The 21,632-nt window shown below is 35.7% G+C and overlaps 2 protein-coding genes across 6 annotated transcripts in view; one reads left to right on the top strand and one right to left on the bottom strand.

Moving 5' to 3' along the window:
- RASGRP1 (RAS guanyl releasing protein 1) overlaps positions 1-4,897 on the top strand; it is a 77,640-nt gene extending 72,743 nt beyond the window's left edge. For all 5 annotated transcript variants that reach the window (XR_013395323.1, XR_013395324.1, XR_013395326.1 and 2 more), the window contains one exon: positions 2,286-4,897. Coding sequence is in view for 2 of the 5 variants with exons in the window: in XM_001092164.5 (XP_001092164.2) it covers positions 2,286-2,420 (135 nt within the window). In the remaining 3 variants the exon portion in view is untranslated. The remainder of the gene's footprint in view (positions 1-2,285) is intronic.
- Positions 4,898-6,766: 1,869 nt separating this feature from the next.
- FAM98B (family with sequence similarity 98 member B) overlaps positions 6,767-21,632 on the bottom strand; it is a 32,803-nt gene continuing 17,937 nt past the window's right edge. Inside the window, exons 5-8 of the mRNA XM_015141847.3 lie at positions 19,623-19,703; positions 18,902-19,018; positions 11,424-11,591; positions 6,767-8,694 (exon numbers count right to left, since the gene is read on the bottom strand). Coding sequence (XP_014997333.3) covers positions 8,302-8,694; positions 11,424-11,591; positions 18,902-19,018; positions 19,623-19,703 — 759 coding nt within the window. The 3' untranslated portion in view covers positions 6,767-8,301. The remainder of the gene's footprint in view (positions 8,695-11,423; positions 11,592-18,901; positions 19,019-19,622; positions 19,704-21,632) is intronic.

Raw genomic sequence — 21,632 nt, 5'->3', positions numbered from 1 at the left:
CCCATGGCATAGTAGTTTCTTACTTATAGGTAACTAAGCCATTTTAGAGACAGGGAAGCAAGGACACATTAATATCAACACTACTATTCACTTTATTAGAGGAGAAGGAATGCCTTTCTGGCTCTTCCCAAAAACATCAAGGTTTGCACTGTGTTTCTGGAGACCTGTCAGTGCAAACACAAAACCAATATCCAGCTAGTAGATTCCTTATATAGTTCTATATTCTACAGAGTGAAAAACTGTCCATGAGGGCTTCAGGATTCCCTGCATTGTCCTCAATGCTCTACCTTTCCTGTCAGACCCCCAGAAACTGAATTAGAGAAACATGTGAAGAAACAAGTTAGACAACGTATGTGGAACTCTTGATTTGGTGCTTGGTACAAAGAACATAATATTAAGAGAAACATATGAAAAAAGAACAACGGATTTTCTGGATGAATGGTACCCTCTTGCTCAGAGTTATCGTTAAGATGTGCTGTAAAAACCAAGTCAGAAGGTGGCAAAACGTGGGTTAGACAAACCCCTTCCTCTTTAGGGACAGAAACTGCCAAATGCAACTTTTAAAACGATGAAAGAAACCTCAAAAAATGAACTCAATAGAATAGAAAGAACTTTGGTCTTGGAGGCAAAGATTGGGGTTTTCAGTCCTAGACATTGCTTACACCAGCTGTGAAACTCTACAACCTATTTGGTCCTTGTGAAATACAGGGCTGGGATTCCATGTTCTGTAAGGTTTGCCTCAAATCTTGACATTTGACATGCTGATGAAAGGGAAAAATGTGGTTGGCAACAATGCTTTGAGAAGTGGCTTGCGCCGGGCGCGGTGGCTCAAGCCTGTAATCCCAGCACTTTGGGAGGCCGAGGCGGGCGGATCACAAGGTCAGGAGATCGAGACCACAGTGAAACCCCATCTCTACTAAAAATACAAAAAATTAGCCGGGCGCGGTGGCGGGCGCCTGTAGTCCCAGCTACTCAGGAGGCTGAGGCAGGAGAATGGCGGGAACCCGGGAGGCGGAGCTTGCAGTGAGCCGAGATGGCGCCACTGCACTCCAGCCTGGGCAACAGCGTGAGACTCCGTCTCAAATAAAAAAAGAGAAGTGGCTTGCAGGAAGACTAGAATTCCTATTCAGCAATATCAGAGGCAGTAAACCCTCTCACCATGTTGACCACCACCTCTCTTTACTCTTTAGGCTTGTCAGATAGACCTAAGGTCCAGAATTCACTGTGTGCATTTTAGAGGAACAATTATGTGTCCCACTTTCCCATTAAGTATAATCCTTACAATGACTAGTCTATGTGTAATTCAACAGTCCTATCCATAATAACTAGTCAAATTGTCAGTATTTACAATATGTAATGTAAATTAATAAGTATTAATAAATATTACATATTAAGTATAATGCACCACTGAACCAGCACGGGACAAAAGCAAATAAAAGCTTTTATGTTTAGATATACCAGGGTTCAACTCTGCAGTTTTATACTATATGGCAACATTTTCCTTTGTAAGACTGGAGGTATACCACCTATTTTCAGGGTGTTTGTGAAGGTGAAGGTATTCCATTATCATGTCACACAGTACAGGCACATAGCAGGTGCTCAATATCATACAGCAGCTAAGACAGCTATCTACATAATTCAGATTGAGAAACAACCCAGTGTATCCCAAATTACCCAGACACTGTCTATATATAATATTCTCTTGGAGTAATCAGTATAGGATAATATAAGAACACTGGACTCAAAATCAGAAGACTGGAAATCAACCGTTGGCTCTATAATGATACCACTACAAATGAGATCACTAAATCTCAACTTGGAGGGGGAGTAAAATTCTTAACGTCATCAAAAAGTTACATTTGTTTTCAGTAATTTGTGGGGAAAAAACTTAGATAAAATTAACTAACACCTCGCAGGAAAGAATTCTCAGTTATGCTTTCACGGCTCAGACCTGATCAGAGACAGTTTCTGCCAAGTTGAGATCTCCCGCGAGAAAACATCCAAAAGTTTTGTCATTATCTACCTATTGCTCGGAAATGGTTTATTCTGCCTGCTAACCACTCACAAACTTTGATATGATAACAAAGACTAACTGCTGCTTACAAATGCTCGTTTGATATTTAACTTGCTATTTTCTATTCAGGGCAAAATAACTATCTTGAAAATAGTTTTTAATTCTCAGCCACAGTGAATAAGAGATGCCAATCAAAAGTAGCTCTCAATTTGTAATTCATCTGCTATTCATTGCTGCTTTATTAACATACCTCATTCTCCTTTCCCTTTAGGAAATAAATACTCTGAAAGCAGATAATGATGCCCTAAAGATTCAACTGAAATATGCACAGAAGAAAATAGAATCCCTCCAGCTTGAAAAAAGCAATCATGTCTTAGCTCAAATGGAGCAGAGTGACTGTTCTTAGCCCAGAAACTCAAGTAGCACAATCTGTAGATGAGTATAGTGGAGATCTCATTTCCTAAACTGTAACACACAGACCTGAGGAACTTTAGATTGACCAGCTTTAAAACAGTACTTTAAAAGGAAAAGCCTGTTATTGTTTATTTACCTAAAAGATTCCTAATGTGCAGCATTGTTTTTCAGTCAGTTGACTCAAAGGGGGAAAACTAAAGAATGCAAAACCTTTGCTATTCATACCACTGACGTTCATCAAAAGTACGCGATCTAAAAGTATGCGATCTAAAAGTATGCGATGTAAAACACGACTGTCGCTTTCTTACAAAGGGGCATCTCAGTGGCCTGCCTGGCTGATTCGTCCTTAAAACTACAATCTCTGGAAAATGTATTTGCTTCTTACCCTGTGTTTTCTGCAAACTGACTTATTTTGTTCCAGCCAAAGCTTGCTAATAATAGAAAACTACCCATATTCCAAAAGTAGATTTCCTCTGTATCCCAGCATACTTTGTGAACCTGGCTCCTTCTTCACTACCTCAGATCTAATCGACTAGCCTATGTACCCTCCTTCCTCACTACAGTCATAACACACGAGCATATCTACCTAGAAGCGAATTTCTACCGATGTAGCCACAACTTTTTAGAGGCCTATTAAACATGACATCATCCAATTGCAGGTCAACTCATAGTTGTAGCCTTGCAACTTAACAGTCATCATAAAATAAGTAATCAAATTAGGTACCTGGAAACGTAGTTATTACCATCTCATATTACTGTCTAATTAAAATAAACCTAACGCAAACATGTTTGTCCTTATATATTCTACAGTGGATAGAATTAGGAATTGATGGCTTTAAAAAAAAAAAAATCTATGAAGAGTCTGTTTAACTCTTCATGTTCCATCTTTATCTCTGAAGTAAACTATTTTGAAAGTCCTCTTTTTTAACTGAATTTGTGCTTAACTGTCTTCACTATTAATACTATTTAGAAATAAGCTAATTGGATCAGTGGCTTAAATAACAGCTGACTGTGTGTACATATGTATATAATATGTATATACAATATCAGGCATGCATGTGGCTTGGAATTTTGTTTCCTCCCTAAAATGTGGAAGTGAATAAAACAAGTTTTAGTCATTTATACAAAGTCACAAATATAAAGTTCAGTTTGTCACAAGATGAAATTGCTCACAAGGTAAAATTGTATTGTTTGGCAAAATCACAAGTAACAATCCTGTGAGTTTTCTATTATGCAGGTTAATAATAAATGGGGTCATTTAGTTGCCTGGGCAACTATTCACAAATTCATTTGTCAGCCTCTTTTTAGTTCTCTTAAAAAAAAAAAAACAACATATGATCATTTTCCTTTTTGGGGGTACTTAGCTTCCATGCCTATTAAGTCTGCTACTAGACTGACTTGAAATTCATAAACAAGTTGTCCAATTGCCAAGAATATGTTAACAATTAAAAGTTCCAAACCTAAAGCCAATAGCACCAAGTCTTCATAAGAATACGAAGTATATATACAGTATTGCTTACCTGGAGGATTCAGATCATTTAGGAATTCTCTTTGATGAAAGGCCAGTTCCCATTTGCATTCCTCCTTGCACTGAATTTTAGTAATGTAGAACTAGCTTGTAGTTAGTGTTTTATTATATTATAAAGAATCATTTTATACACATATTTACCCTTTTCCAAATTTAAACTCAGAAATACCCAAAGCAGGCCTGCTTAGGCCCACTACCTGGCATATAAAATTAATAGTAACACTTTGTTATTTGCTTTTTATAGGACAAACATGAGTTAGGACAAACTCTAAAATTCATATTCTGCACTGTTCTTCTTTTCCTTTTATATAGACCAAAGACGGTATACTCCAATTTTTTAAAACAGTCAAGGAACACAATTTTTTTCATTCTTCCTACTCTGCATTCAAAATAAAGATCCCCAGTTTTTATATAAATAATCTATAGGGATTCAAAAGGTCACAGTCCCCTTAATTAGTCAAATTAGCAATGGCTAAACAGTATCCAGTACTGCAGAATTTATCACTGAAATGGATAAGAGGAAACAGTTTCATCACAGGTTTTTACAGTCCAGCAAGGGGCAACGAGGTATAGTATACAAGTTAATAGTATTTGCGTTGAGCAACATGGGGCTAGAGGGATCACAGAAATAATAAGAAAATAAAAGCAAGGTTTTGGCTTATCAAGCCGAGTGCACATTTTTGCATCTCACACGACTTTAGTTTGGCCAGGTATTTATCTGCCAAAACAAGGACAAATCTTGTTTTATTAACAGCAGGATCACTTCTCTTTTTCTTTGCTGACTCACCTTTTTACTGACCCGTTGTGAATTTCTGTCTAAAAATGTATAATATAGAACTGCAAGAAAAAAACAAATGTACAGATTGTAAAGTTTTTTGATACCTAATGTAAGTTTTCTTTGTGTAATATTTATATGATAAAAGACATTAGGATCCCTACAACATAAATGTCTTGTGTTTCTTCTACTTCGTGACCATGTAAACACTTTACCTGAATTTTTACTATAATCCACAGCTAACACCACTCCCCTATTCTATTAATCAAATTGAGTTTTCCTAGAAGGAAAGGCACAGCAGCTATTCAGTTTAAAATTTTCTAAATCTTTTTACAATACAAAGAAGTAACACTATAGAAATATTTGATCTCTTTCCATCTTATTCATAACTTACAGTGGTCCCCAAATATTAAGTCTATAAATACTTAACATTAAAGGAGACAGACTTGAGGTTGTCCCTTCTCTGTGGCTTTTAATTCCACAGTTTCATCTAAGCAAAATAGCAAGTAAAGAAGAGATCCTTTGAAGCTATGTATAAAATTGGTAACGACAGCTCAATCCAGGTTACAGACCTACTCAGGGCAATTTATTTGTGGTCATGATTATTTAGAATGATCAGACATAACCACAATTTTCCCTTAATCGCCAGCTAATTTTTGTTTAACCAAACCAATGGAGAGAGAGGAAACATTTCAGTCAAATTCCTCTGTGGAATGCATTCTGGAACATTTAGATGGGTGTGTATTTATCATTTGGGCAATTCATAATACTTCATACAAAATAATGAAGTCACACTGACTGCCTGATCCTGAAGGCGAGATTAAACTGCCTGCTCACCTCCCCCATTTTCATCCCCACATTTCTCTCACCTGTGCTCCTTCCAAGGTATAGATAGTATCACTGCTCAGGACATTTTTCTGGTCACAAATTTTTTTTAGGTTGTCATGCCGCCTCTTGTCACAAATACAGGTAATAAGATGTTTTTTATTTAAAGTGTTTTCCTTTTTCTGTTTAATGAGGCAAGGTTTCCCTGATCTGCAGAACAAAAGTAAGTTCAAAGAAAACCCTTGTTTCCCTTTCGATGCGTGCTTATGAGTAATAGTGTGGTGATTATGTAGACAGAATACATGCTCTTTATATGGTCCAAAGGAAAGATGACTACTTTAGGCAGAAATTCCCAGTAAGATCATGTCTATATGTGCTATTAGATACCAGGCTGGACAAAAAGAGAAGAAAAAGGGGAAGGACAATGAGGTAATTAAAAAATGAAATTGAGAACCAGGCAAACAAGAATGAAAAGGAGATATCAAAAAAAGTGTTAGATTTTAGGAAGCAGTAGTGTGCCATTCATCATACTCCATGGTGTATTGCACTCAATTTATAAAATATTTTCACACTATGGCCTTTCACATTAAGGCCCCAGATCTCTTTCCTGCTATTCTAGATACTGCTCAGCAAACTGTTCTACAAAAGAAGTTTTTACTGAACAAAGATTATCAGGAAAATCCCACTTTACAGAAGAAAGAGTAAAATATTAGAGTCTACCTGATTCAGCTTTTCATTCAATTAAGGTTTATAGGATGTGTACATAGGAGTGGTTTCAGCTCCAACATGATTCCAGGAGCAAGTGCTAAACTTTGATAGGAAATAAGTGATTGCAGTGAATAACGCAAGCAGCGCTCCTATAAAGGTACAAAGAAATCTTAACGGAAAATCTAATGAAACTGATGAACTGTTGTTTCTGCCATATTTATCATAAACCTTTAGTGGTAAAAAAGTTGAAAGTAGTTGTAAATCTCTTTCATCAGCAACTAATGCTACCAAAAAAGAAATGAGGCAGAAAGTAAAGGTTTTAAATGAAGATTTTAAAATAACTTTTGAAATATTTTACTCAAATATTTTCTGAAAATTTTTTAAAAATTATTTTTCAGAGTTCATAACTACTGATAAAGGTATTTTCTTAATTATGGAAAGTCTTTTTTCAGCTATCACAAATGAAATTATATCTTTTCATTAAATATACACACACAAAAAATAACCAAAAAATTTTATATTTTCCTACCTTAAACACATTTCTTCAAAGGGTTAGCTTGAAAAATACATGTCTAAGATTACAGAATATTCAATAGTTACTTTTAAGGTTTTAACATTATTTTAGATTTTACCACAGAGTTTACCAAAAAAAATAACAAAAAAAAAACTTGCTAAACATCAAATACCACTTGTCCACTGGGAACAATTCAGCTTTCTATCAGTTGAGTTGGTTGGATCACATTAAGTTGTTATGCACAGGTATTGACCAGAAGCCTACAATGAGATACAGATTTTACACTGAGATTGAAAAAATTTACGGGACCAGCTCTTTTTCTCTAACTCTCTACACTAAGAGAAAAATACATTACTTGCCCTACATCTTAAGGCATTCAAATAGGCCCTCTATAAGTTTTTAACAAATTGTATTTGTACTTAGGTCTTTATGAAACAACCCGAGATGACGCTAAGTGTCTCATTCCTCATTTGACAAATGAGGACAAATCACTCCTTGAGAACTAAGGTCATTTCAATCCACAGCACCCCTGACCTAGTGCCATGATTCAGATTCACAACTCTTGATAGCTAAGACGTTGACTGCTCCAACTAGCAAACCACATATAGCCATTCCCTAACTTTGTGTTTCCCAAATCTAGCTGTGAATCAGAATTACCAAGGGATGCCTTAGCCCTACCCTTGATCTACTGAAGCAGGAAATTACTGCCTTAATTCTGTGTGATACAGGTCAGCCTGTCTTTTAATATTTGGATATCAAAAGTGAGAGCATATATGATGAAGAGACCAGTTTATAGGACTATTTCTCACACCATCATGTGAAGCTGGTATGTACCTTTGCTCCATTAAAGTATTTCTGACCTCAATCTTAAAACTTTGCTTTGTCAAACAAAATCATGCAGATTTCAAATCCAATTAGAAAATAAGTATGTACAGTAAAAAACTTGGGCTTCAATTAGTGAAACTTTAACAGAAACACGGCTAGAGAGGAATCTCCTCCTATAAGAGATAAAAATGATTCACAACAACTGCCTACTAAATACAACTGGAAGTGCCTTTCCCTATTTTGTAAAATCAAATGAAAAACCCACAAAACACATCCACAGCAATACAGGTGAGGCAAGGGTCTATATTCCTTTCCATTACAGGTGGGGTCATTTATATGTCTAAACCTGAACAAAATACAGGTAACAATCTAAATTCAATCATGACAATAAAATACTTTCCATTTTCCAAGTTTGATGGTATTATTTACATTTTAAAAAATAATTTTTGTTCTTTTGTTTTTTAAAAAGACACAACATGCTCAAGGGTACATAGAATATGGAAAAAGTCTTCACTTCATTTGAGAGATCAACTGGTAGTAAAAAACAATGTTCTTACATATTAACAATTCAAGAATGGTATCACCAGGGAGTCTAACATGGTGTTTACTTCAAAGATGATATTCAAGTATGTTATTTAGAACACTATGTCTAATGTATCTATAAAGAAGCAAGCACTGCTATCTGATTTTTGTAGTTTTTAGTATCTTCTATATCCACCACCACCACCACCACCTCCTCCTCCATATGGATCTCCGTAGCCTCTTCCACCATAGCCCCCTCTTCCACCATAACCCCCTCTTCCACCATAATCTCCCCTGCCTTGGAAACCTCCTCTACCACCTCCTCCTCCTCCCCCCCACCCTCCTCCCCCTCCCCCTCCCCCACCACCTCCCCAACCTCCTCCACTCCCCCAGCCACCTCTTCCACCCCCACCCCCACCACCTCCTCTACCACCACCTCCACCACCACCACCCCAACCACCCCTTCCACCGCCGCCTTCTTGTCTCTTTTGCCAAGGGGGCATTTCTGGGGGTGGTGGTTCAATTTCATTCGGCCGGCCTCCCCTGTCAGGCACCCTTCCCATCAGCACCTGTGTGAAGAAACATTTTCTTTTAGTTTCTGATATTTTAAAAGTTAAAGTTTACATAAAAGTTTCAAGTGATGTTGTTTCTAATAAACAGAAGCCAATATTTAAGGACATGAAAGTATCAGACATGGCAATACAATTGAATATTAAAAATATTAAGTGTGGGATAAGGAGAAATCTGTTCAAGGATACAAAATCACGGCTAGACAGGAGTAATAAATTCTAGTTTTCTACACCATTGTATGATGACTATAGTTAATATATAGCTTCAAATAGCTACAAGGAGGATATTGAATGTTCCCAACACAGAGATGATAAATGTTTGAGAGGGATATGCCAATTACCCGTCTGATCACTATACATTGTATGTATCAAAACATCACTATGTTCATACATACGTACAATTACCGTGTTTCAGTTTAAAAAATAATTTTACTTCCTGTTTACCAAGTCTGATGAAAAAAGAAAAAAAGAATTTTTAAAAAAAGGAAATATGAAAAAATATAATATATGTGATACAAGACAAATTCCTTAGAATATACATATACACATATATATATTTTTTGTTTGTTTGTTTGAGACAGAGTCTCGCTCTGTCACCCAGGCTGGAGTGCAGTGGTGTGATCTCAGCTCACTGCAAGCTCTACCTCCTGGGTTCATGCCATTCTCCTGCCTCAGCCTCCCAAGTAGCTGGGACTACAGGCGCCCGCCACCACGCCCAGCTAATTTTTTGTATTTTAGTGGAGATGGGGTTTCATCGTGTTAGCCAGGATGGTCTCGATCTCCTGACCTCGTGATCCACCCGCCTTGGCCTCCCAAAGTGCTGGGAATACAGGTGTTAGCCACCGTACCTGGCCTAGAATATATTATTTTTAAACGATCTGAGAGAGTATTTTTGAAACTTAAAGGCTTAATTTTTTCTCACTTAAATTCGTTTAGCAAATTCTGTAACAAATGTAGTACCCACTTCACTAAGAAGTTTCTTTAGGAAAACATTTTTTTATATATATAATGACATACCTTACATTCATACCATTTATACAACAACAACTCTGGACTTTCCATTGCCATTGATTTGGTAATTGATTATCCAATAAAAGATTATATTCCTAAGCACATTTCATTTCAAAAATCTATGAAGTATATACAACATGGGACCTTAATGAGGTCAGAGATTGATATAAAAACTGTAATTCCAGGTATCACCGCAAAGAAAGAGAAGGATTCCCAATGAACTACTTCTTTTAAGAAACTTAAGCTCACTGACTTTCAGTGATGATAATGCCATGTTATTATAAGGAAAACACAGTTGATATAATTCCTTTACTATGCTTTATAATCCTTTCAAAAATACACTACGGAAGAGTTTAAGTATCCAACCTTCTGTAGAAAGCAGCAGCTTTATATGCCATGAGCAGAGGAAAGATAGCAATAAGAAGGGTGTCATCTGCTCACCACAGACAAGGGGAAGCCAATGGCTTCCTGCTACTGCCTTTCAGGAAGGAAAGTAAAACAGCAACTGCCTCAACCAAAATGACCAGCTAATTATACACTTCCATTGATCCTCTAAATCAAAACCAAGTTTAGGATTTATGTCACAAATGAAAGATAAAAAGTGCAATATCCTCAATGTGAGACAAGGTTCTAAGTATGCAACATTCTTTTAAAGATGGCAATGATGTCCTAATTACCAAATCCAAAAAACAGCCTTTCCTGGTTATTATTCTCACTGGTCTCTCTACCAAACATGGTATGTTGGTGGGCATATGGAGATGCCAGAACTGATCATAAGACTACCCTCAAATAATGAGACCATAAATTATAAACTCAGAAGAGATGGCCAATGTTGCTTACAGAAATAGAACTCTTGATCCAGCAAGACTAAATTATAACCCAATGCAAAATGTTAGGTAATATATTTAAAGAGAGAACACTTTCAGAAGATAGGATTGAGCCACAGTGGAAGCACAGAGGCAAACACTGGTGATGCCTAATTTAGCGATAATTAGAAAAATGACTTTAAAAACAACCATCCTTCTGAAAAGGTATTTTATCTCAAGTTACACTGAGTGAGAAGCGATGCTTTAAAATTATCCAAATCCCTTATTTCTGATTTTTTGCTCTTTTGTAATAAAGTTTGCCATGGAGTGCTCTACCTAAATGAACAAGACATGCCAGTAAAGCTGAAATAAACATACTAAATTAGTTTGTTGTTATTGCTGTTGTAAAGTAAAAAATTCAGTTTCCTTGAGTTTAAGACTACTGTCAGAGAAATTGATGTATACTCCAAATCAGGAAACAGAAGCTCAAAGAGGTTCAGTAGCTTGCCCGGGTCATTTCTGTAAGTAAATGATAGAGCTAGGATGGGAACCCAGATTGGTCTGACTCTAAAGCACGAACTCTTCTTTCCCTTACACCAAGGATGTAAGGAATCTGTTAGTACTTGAAACAATTACTTTTTAGAAAGCTGGAAAATAATTCTTGCTAAAGCTTTGACAAAAACAATTCGTAATTCCTCTAATTCAGATAATACTTTGATTTATGAATACACAAATTCAAGTGAATACACATACATACACAAAAATAACATAACTAAGCCTAGACTGAACCCCCCTGCCACTCTTTCTTCTAAATATTTACCAGGACATGAAAGAAAAATAGGTTAAAATTTGTAAAAACATTAAGTAGGATATTATCAGTTCATTTTCCACTGTGCTGAAAGAAACACCAACCTTATTGATGGCACATGCGGTCTTCTCCCGGCTGGTGCCACTACTTGTCCTAATGATCTTGGATAGATCTTCACGAGCAGCAAGTAGATGTGCCATTGTAACTGTTGTCTTGGGTGACAAAGCATAACGTTTAGGCTGATAAATTCTTGCTATATCATCTGTTTTTACCTAAATGACAAAAGGTAAGGAAAAAAGGAAGAAAAATACATTTTAATGAAAGAGCAAAAACAATCATAACCCTTAGAAAGAAAGAAAAAGAGATAAAGAATAAGCAAGGAATTAGAAAAGAGCAAAAACACCCACATATCTGATCATTTAGGAATAATTTAGAACATATAAAATAGACCAACAAGTGTTAAAAATATGTAACTACCAGCAACAACTCACTAAAAAATAACAAAAAAAATTCTATTCATATTAACAAAAAAAAATAACTAAAAAATAGTTTTACCAAAACCACATACAGGACCTTCAAAAGGGAACATCAGTAAATCTTGCAAACAAAAGGCAAACTTGTATAAATGGTAAGAAACACCAAGTTTCTGTATTGGGACATTAAGTATTATTGTCAGTTTTCCCCAGAATTAACTTATAATCCTACAGAAATAGTTTTTGAGAGAATGAAAACAAAAAAAGAATCTAAAGTTAAATCCAGAAACTCAATATGTAAGAATAACTAAAAGCATTTTGAAAAATAATCCTACCAAATATTAATATGCTATCATACAAAATTATCATCATCTTAACAGTTAACATTTAATGAGCACTTATTAAACGTGCCAGAATGCTGTTCACTTAGTAAGGCATTATTTCTTTAATCCTCAAAATATCCTTTTAGAGTGGTTGGTTTTTATTATGCCCTTTTGCAGATAGGAAAAAAAAATGAGGCATAGAAAGCTTAAGTTAGTTCTCCAAATATAGAGAGAATCCTAGCTCTGCCCACTTACTAACAAAGGCCCACCTGACCCGCAAGCACAGGTCTAGTATAGGTAACAGTTTGCTATCCTACCTCCATCTAATTAACTAGAACTCGGGAGAAAAAAAAAAAAAGGGTGGATGAAATAGTATATTGAGACTCAGAGCCTCATAAATCTATGAATGCAATAAATGATAAAGGAGACATCACAGATCAACGAGAAAAGGAAAGGATTATCTTTTAAATGGTGCTGGAATGACCTGGTGGCTATCTGTAATAACAATAATATGGCACACCATATAACAAAGGGAATTCCAAAGAGAATAAAACGTTAACTGAGGTTTAGTTTTAAATTTAGAAACAACTACATTACAAAAATTAAAATTTCTATACTTCAAAAGACATAAAACAACATCTACTGACAACTGGGGAAAATATTTTCAACAAATAATTCAACCAGCAAACATCCTTTATATATAAAAAGCTCCAACAAAAGGAAAACAGAATTGTACAGGAAAAAAAAATGGCAAGACATATAAATAAAAGTTTAAAAAAAAGGAAATTCAAATGACTAATAAGCTTATGAAAAAAGTTAAACTTTGTCAATAATAAGAACAGACAAAACAAGTTAGTCTTTTTAACTACCAAGTTAGCAATAAAGAGGCTAAAGTGAGACAACATTTCATTTACCTTACTGACAGGAGTTTAAATTCATATAAACTTAACTGGAAAACAATTTGGCCATGGGAAACGAGAGCATTAAGAGACATAATCTTTGACACAGTAAATTTCCTTTAGGAATCCACCATAAAATTTTACTTTGAAATTTATATATAAAAAATTATACATAGAAACATGCCTGGTATTGTTAATATAGAAAAAAAAATGTATAAAATAAGAGAATTAAGTAAATTACTGATCACTGTGATAAAACATAATGCAGCCATAAGGACACTGAAAGAAATTTAGTGCTGTTATACGCTATGACATGGATGAACCTTGGAAACATTATGCTAAATCAAAGAAACCAGAAGCAGAAGCCACATATTGTATGATTCTGTTTATATGAAATGTTCAAAGGCAAATCAACAGAAACATAAAGTATAGTATAGTAATAGTTGCCAGGGCATGGAGGTAGGGAGTATTGGGAATGACTGCTGAGAGGTAGCTATGTCATTTTGGGATGATGGAAGTGTTATGGAATTACATATAGGGTTATACAACACAGTGAACAGACTAAAAACCACGGAATTGTATACTTTGGTATATTTTGGCCAGGCACAGTGGCTCACTCCTGTAATCTCAGCATTTTGGGAGGCTGAAGTGGGAGGATCACTTGAGGTCAGGAATATGAGACCAGCCTGGGCAACACGGCAAAACCCCGTCTCTATTTAAAAAAAAAAAAAAAAAAAAAAAAAATTTTAATTAGCCAGGTGTGGTGGCACACGTCTGTAGTCCCAGCTGCTTGAGAGGCTGCAGTGGGAGGATCGCTTGACCCTCCAGTGGGTTGCAGTGAGCTATGATGATGGCACTGCACTGCAGCCTGGGCAACAAGACTACACCTCAAAAATAAAAATAAAATGGTAAATTTTATGTTAATTATATTGCAAAAAAATTAAAAATTAATTTCAAAAAGGGTACTAAAATAGAGTTTTTAGAGATATTGGAAAATGGTTACAATATATTTAGTGAAAAAGCATGCTATAAAATTACAATCACAGTATTATCTCGATACTAGCTAAACAGTAAAGAAACTACATAATCTTTTGAATAAATGACTATAATCTTTTTGAAGGGCAACTGTGGAGTATGCATCAACAGCCTTAAAATCATTTCCTTTAATCAAGGTATTTCACTTTTAGGAATACATCATGAACAAAAATTTAGCTGTCAAGGATTTTATTACAGGGTCAAAGAGGCAAAATCAGAGAAAACCTCAGTGTCTATCAATACAGTATATATATGCATATAATAAAATATTGTGCAAAGATTTAAACTGCTGTAGAACAAAGTTGGTAACGGTCACTCAACAATATCGGACACATTTTCCTATCATTAAAATAGGGAGAAAATGATAAAGATATAATAAATTTAACAAGTTTAACAACAAAACTTAGTATACAAAGACATATAATCATATAATCAATTGAAAAAAACCAAATGAAAGGTCAAAACTGATCCATACATAGCCTAAGGAAAATATATTTTTAAAAACCTTCCCAAATAAGAAAAAAACAAAAACACAACCTCCTTGTCCTAAAACATGAGGAAGAAAGACCAAGATGAGACAATAAAATATCAAGATATTTCCTAAAGGAATATTTGCTCAAAGCTCCCATTGAAGTCCAGTTAAGGGGTCAAACATGCCCATGAATCTATGTCACTGAATGTTGAAAGAATATGTCAAAACTCATTTGTTTTGGATTTCTCTGTAATCTTAATGCCAACACTGAAAATATCAAAGTACAGTAGGACAATTTTAACGCCACTACCATTCACAATTTGCCAAATATTCCTAAATTCCTTTTTCCTCAATAAAATTCTGTTAGGTTAAATGGAGACCCAACATATATACAACCTCTATTAAGTTTCCAGAGCTCAGTAACGCCGGTGCTTCCCACACATCTGAACTCTATTCCATTTCTTGAGGTCAGCAATCATGTCATCTACTTCGTTGGTAACTTATAGTTCTTAACAGCATCTGAGCTTCTTGCACAAAGCAGTTACTCCAATGAAATACACAGACATCCCTTGGAGTTTATCCTGGTGCACATGCAGAAGTGAATCAGGCTTTAACCACCCAAGAAGCTGATTACATATTACACACACAAATCTTCTATACCTAATCATAGGCAGTACTGAGATGTTCATCCTGAACCAGGTACATAGTACATGACATATACAAAGTGGTGAATGCTTATTAAAGAAAATGCATGAATGATGATCTTTAATAGCTCTTCTAATCACTCTTCACTTTCCTGTATCTGTCAGGTGTTTGGAAAGAGACTCTATGTAAAACACATGAGAGAGGATTTCTAGGTAAATGAGTCATACTGAAGACACTAAATTATAAAAGGTACATATATCCTAAATTATAAAAGGTACAGATAAAAAGGGAACCAACATTTCAAAACACTCAAAGTCTGTTTGTAAAACAGTCCATGCCTCCAACCCCTGGTGACACCTGCTGCTACTCCTTTCCTGGACAAATTAAAATACAGTATATAGGAAAAAAAAAAAATGAGGTTTCTCTTCCTGAAAAAATGAGCAACTACAAAGACCACACGTTGGCATTAAGAATTGCCACAGCACATCGGCCAGCTCCAAAGTCTGACGTTAATGATCCCTAATAATGACTGTAGTTCCCAACAGGCTTTATCGTGCTTTACTCTTTTCTTTTTAAGAGACTGTGACTCGCTATGTTGATCAGGCTGGTTTTGAACTCCTGGCCTCAAGTAATCCTCCCAGCTCAACCTCCCAAAGCGTTGAGATTATACGTGTGAGCACAGCACCTGCCCTCCCACCCCAACTGCCTTTATTATTAGAGACAGAGTCTTGCTCTGTCACCCAAGCTGTAGTGCAGTGGCATGATTATAGCTCACTGCAGCCTCAAACTCCTGGGCTCAAGTGATCCTCCCGCCCCAGCCTCCTGAGTAGCTGGGACTATAGGCACACACTACCATGGACAGCCGGTGCTTTACTCTTAAATATGGACAACCAAAAACTACTATGCAGCTGAAGAAGCCCCCAACATGAGAGAGACCAAGAAAAACAACTAAATAAACAAAAAATTATGCTGGAGGAAACAGATAATTGAAAGTAGAAAAAAAAAATTACAAAGGCAAAGTTTCTTTACTCAAGATGATAGTATACCAAAAAATATTTTTAAAAAATCAAGAAACAAAAAGAATTTAAGGAAATTTTTAAAATAATTGCAGAAACAAAAATTCAACACCAACTATAAAATAAAGTTAAAAACATTTCTGAGAGTGAATCAAAAAAGGGAAAGAGAGGGAAAATGAGAGGAAAAAATAAAACAACTTAAGTGGGTCTATCTAGAATGTTTAATATCTGACTAAAGCATTTCAGAAAGAGAATAAAGAAAACAAAAGGGAAAAATAAATAAAGGAAAATATAAACGCTGAAAGAGTCTACATATTGAAAGGTTCATCTAGTAAGTCACGATGAATGAAAAAAAAAACTCATATCAACATATGTTTTGCAATTTCAGAACTCCAAGGATAAATAGTCCAAAAGCTTACAGAGAAAAATAATAGGTCACACAAAAACACAGAATGGAGTCAGTTTTCTTAACAGCAGCATTAAATACTTGAAAACGATGACGCAATGCCTTCAATATTCTTAGAGAAATATATTTTCAACCTAGAATTTTATATTCAAATGTGAAAGCAGACTAAACATTTTCAAAATGCAAGAGATTGAGAAAAATCACCTCCTATGCACTCCTTGTTTGGAAATTACTTGTGGATTTCCTACAACAGAACAAGGGGATAAACAAAGAGTGACCATGGGATCTAGAAGGTAGTAGAGCAGCCAAGGATAGCCATGCAAACAGCCCAAATTGCAATAAGTGGATGTAAGTTTCTCAGAGAAAAAGTATACAGAAAATGGAGAACTCGGCCGTGCGCAGTGGCTCACGCCTGTAATCCCAGCACTTTGGGAGGCCGAGGCGAGCGGATCACGAGGTCAGGAGATAAGACCATCCTGGCTAACATGGTGAAACTCCATCTCTGCTAAAAAAAAAAAATTAGCCGGGCGCGGTGGCAGGCGCCTGTGGTCCCAGCTACTCGGCAGGCTGAGGCAGGAGAATGGTGTGAACCCGGGAGGCGGAGCTTGCAGTGAGCCGAGACCGCGCCACTGCACTCCAGCCTGGGCGACAGAGCGAGACTCCGTCTCAAGAAAAAAAAAAAACAAAATGGAGAACTCATTAGAAGACCTAATTTTTCAAACTACAGTTAAAAAAAAAAAAAAAAAAAAAGCATTTTTTCATATTGCAGAAATACAATGCAAGAAAAAATAAAATTCATTTAGAAGCCCCTTTGTAAGTTGATTAGTCCTCCAAAGATGTCCACATCCTAATTCCTGAAACCTGTGAATGTCACCTTGTAGATACAGGTGTGATTAAGTTAAACATCTTGAGATGGAGAGGTTATTTTGTATTAGCTGTGTGGGCCTAATATAATCACAAGGGTCCTCATAAGGGAGAGACAGGAGTGTCAGGGACAGGAGAAGGCAATGTGACAATGGAAGCAGAGAGAGAGAGAAAGGCTGGAAGATTTTATTAGGCTACTGGCTCTGAAGAGAGGAGAGGAAGCCAAGAGCTAAACTATGCAGGTGGCATTTAGGAGCTAGGAAATGCAAGGAAACAGATTCTCCCCTAAAGCATCTAGGAAGAATGCAACCCTGCCAATACCTTCACTTCAGGACTGCTAATCTCCAAATTGTAAGAGAATAAATCTGTATTACTTAAGCTACTAAATTTGTGGTAAACTTTCACAGCAGCCACAGGAAACTAATACATCACATGGAAAGAGACATCATGTGAAAGACAAGGTAACAGAAGCACCACACTCATGAGAAGCTAATGCCTGATGATCTGAGGTGGAACAGTTTCATGACAAAACCCTCCCCCTGCCCCCCGACCCTCCGTGGAAAAACTGTTTTCCACGAAACCAGTCCCTGGTGCCAAAAAGTTTGGGAATTGCTGGCATAAGTGACCCCAACTGGTCTAACATGGGGCAGAAGAACTGCCCAGTTAATCCAAAAAATGTAAAAATAATAATACCTGAAATTCCACTTGCAGTCAAGATAATCAGCACCAGATTTACTCTCCCACCTGAAACAACTAAAAAACTGGATAACCCACGTGATGGGAACCAATGATGGTCAGACAATGGACAACAAGGAACACAGGACAATGATCCCTAAGTGAGGAGAAGGCCTGTAATTGTCTCAGCTTACTGCCTGGAGAGTTTCCAGGTGATGATGCAGGGTGGGGAGAACGGGGGTGAGGAGTGATCCCAGACTAAGCATGGGTACAGATTAGAGGCATAAAATGGGAGTGATGGGACACAGCTCTTTAGAAAGCTATCTGAAGAGATTCAAATTTGGAAATGCCCTCACCTCCCAACCCCCTTCTCAACTGAAACACATTCTATATTCATCCAGCCTTAGGATACTTTTAAGACCTGTTGGCATCAGCACTACCTGCAACTATTCTTATATCCTGCTTTCTTGTTACATTGCTCACCATATCTATCTCATTATCTCATATGATGCCCCTTCTTTTATGCATATCCTGGCATAAATCACAGTATCTATGAGTTTAAAATAAATGTCAAAACTGTGGGGAAAAAATAAGTTATATGCAACAGGGATTTATACAAGACCAGGATCATCTTGTAAGACCAGTAGTTGGCCTGGACATGTAGTTGAGATAGCGATGAAGTGCAAATATGGCATGGTTACATAACAGACAAGCAAGGCAGAAGAGCTGTTATAGGCTACCACCTACAGGACACATATGGGAAAACAGCCTTACCTTTGCTCTATCAGACCATCCAAAGGACTGTACAGTCACATCTAATCGTTTCATTAACATTCGCCGGCGGCACTCATATTCACAGGAAAGAGCATCATTTATTCTTTCAAGTTGTTCCTTAAAAATTTGGAGACAAAAATAATAAACTTTAGATTCTTTCATTCTGCAAAGAAAAGAAATCTGAAAACTGTGCTAAGTACTTCCTACTGAGTCAAAAGATATTGTACTTACTCACCATTTTCTGTTCCCATGAGACTTTACAGTAAATTATTTAAATACTAAAGCATAACCAAAAGAACATTTATGATATCCAGAAGACATTAAACATACAAATTAAATTCCACCTGTTGGCAGAGTAAACCTTATCTGTAATCAAATATGTTAATTTAAGTAAAACATTTACCTGCTAAGCACTCTGGACCAATAAGAAAAGAAAATAACAATAACTCATCTTGCTGGCTTTGAGCCTCTGTTCTTTTCAGATCACAGCTGTGCTTAGCACATTGAGCATTATAAATATTCTCAACCAGGTATTTTTAAAAAGTAATTAGTAATTTAACTAAAGAAATGTTAGGAAATATTACTCCAGAAGATCAATCAATTTTAACTCTACAAAATAATATACACATACTATATATTGCAAAATAGATGCTCATTTATAAAATTAAGTCATATTTACTAATTTAATTACATAAAATTAATAACAAAAAGGGGGATTTACCGCCTGTTCTGAAGTTAAATCAATTTTCAGCAGTGGTTTTCCCACATGATTTTTCTGGACCTTTGAGAGAATATCTTTCACCTAAAAGTAAATATGAAAGATTGTGAAAAATGTATATTCCTAATTTAAAACAATCTTATGCTTGTTTAAAGTATTGCTCTGAACACTACAGAATAGTAAAGTGACATAATTAAAATATACCATCACACACCAGAATACCACTACAAAACAGAGTATCTTTTTCAAAAAAGCACATTATATTTATTCAAGCTATAGAACACATTCTTTCCCAGCATAAGAATGAACATACCCAGACAGTTAAAGAAGTACCTAGGTTCTACTATGAGAATCTGTGTCTTAGTTCCTACTTAAGATAGCACTTTCCTACTTCCTAGTACATTTTCAAAAGGTATACTAAAACCTTTCACCAGCACATTGATTTTTCTCAAATAAATGCTATGATACATTCCAGTTGTAAGTATTCTCATTCATTGTTCAGCAAGACAACATAAGGGAACAAGCCATCTATCTCAATTACGGTCATCATGTACATATTTTCATTACTTGTGCAAAGCCCCTAATTTAAATTACTTGAAACATTTTTATTTTGATAAACAAGATATTAGGCATTTACTTTTCCTTTAGCAGTATCAGGGTCATTCAGTAATTTATCCTCCTAACTAAAGGATTAATTTACCTTCCTGACTGGAGAATCCATCATTAGCTAAAGAAAATATTTACAAAACCAAATGAAATATTTACAATTTTTTTCAAATCAAGGGCAGTTCAGATTTTGAGGAGCATGAAGCTTATTTAATGTTGGGGGCAATCTTTAAGGAAAGAATTCAAAATTAGCTTGGAGGCTGGAGTTGCAATGTGGAGTAACTGTAAATGGGCACAGTGGAGATTTCTTCTGAGGGTGATGGAAAAGCTCTAAATTAAAGAGTTTGGTGATGGTTGTTCAACTCTGTAAATACACGAAAATGCACCGAACTATATATATATATATATATATATATATATATATATACACACACATATATATATATATACTCAAAATGGGCAAATTTTATGGCATGATTACATTTCTAAAATGGTGTTTTAAAAAAATTAGCTTAGAAAGAACCTACGCAAATAAGAGACTCCAAAACTTCAGCTTTAGTAGCTTCACAGCAAATCTACATCTACAATGATACAATTTCTGTACTGATACATTTTTTACATATTTTAAAGAAATTATTATTTTCTTAAAACGGACCATTTCTGTAGATTCTCCAACTATTGTAAATATCTCCAATTTTAGGTTTTTTCATACATTATAAAAAGTATGAGTTGTAACTCCTCACTCCAGAGGAATTCCCAATGTATACTTGTAGTTTGTTATGTGTAATCATATTCAGCTCCATTCCTAGGATTCCAACGTTACGTAATAGTTTTAATAAATCTGAAAAATCACTTGTTATAGAGTAAGTTAAGGGCACAGGCTGTGAAGGTTGACTACCTGGGTTTAAACCTCAGGTCTACCACCATTTAGAAATTCGCTTGTTTAACTTATTAAATCTTTCAGTACCTCAGTTTCCTCGCATGGTTGTCTAGGTAATACTACACAGGGGTGATGTATTACCCATAACCTTGGGTGATATGAGAATTGAGTTATTACATATAAACATTTACTCACATGGGTGATGTTAGTATTAAGTGAGTTATTACATGTAAATATTTAGAAAGGTGAATGCTATATATTTGCTGTTATTATACCACCACTATATATTTGTTGTAATTATACCACTATAATTACACATTTGAACAACTTTAAGTTAGAAAATAATACTTTCCTTCCCCAGTGATAACAAAGTGTCTTCTGGACAAATCACATGTAGAAGCAAGAAAACATGAAAACTTTTACTTTTGGTTAAAAACTGAATAGAGTAGGAAGACCTTTTAAGGAAGTATTTAGCCAAGATGGTCATAGTAACAACTGCCTTATAATTAGTATGCCAGTATTTGAAC

This window comes from Macaca mulatta, chromosome 7 (assembly GCF_049350105.2).
Source record: "Macaca mulatta isolate MMU2019108-1 chromosome 7, T2T-MMU8v2.0, whole genome shotgun sequence".
Classification (NCBI taxonomy): domain Eukaryota; kingdom Metazoa; phylum Chordata; class Mammalia; order Primates; family Cercopithecidae; genus Macaca; species Macaca mulatta.
Note: the sequence above shows the minus strand (reverse complement) of the source record. Positions and strands in the feature narration are given on the sequence as shown.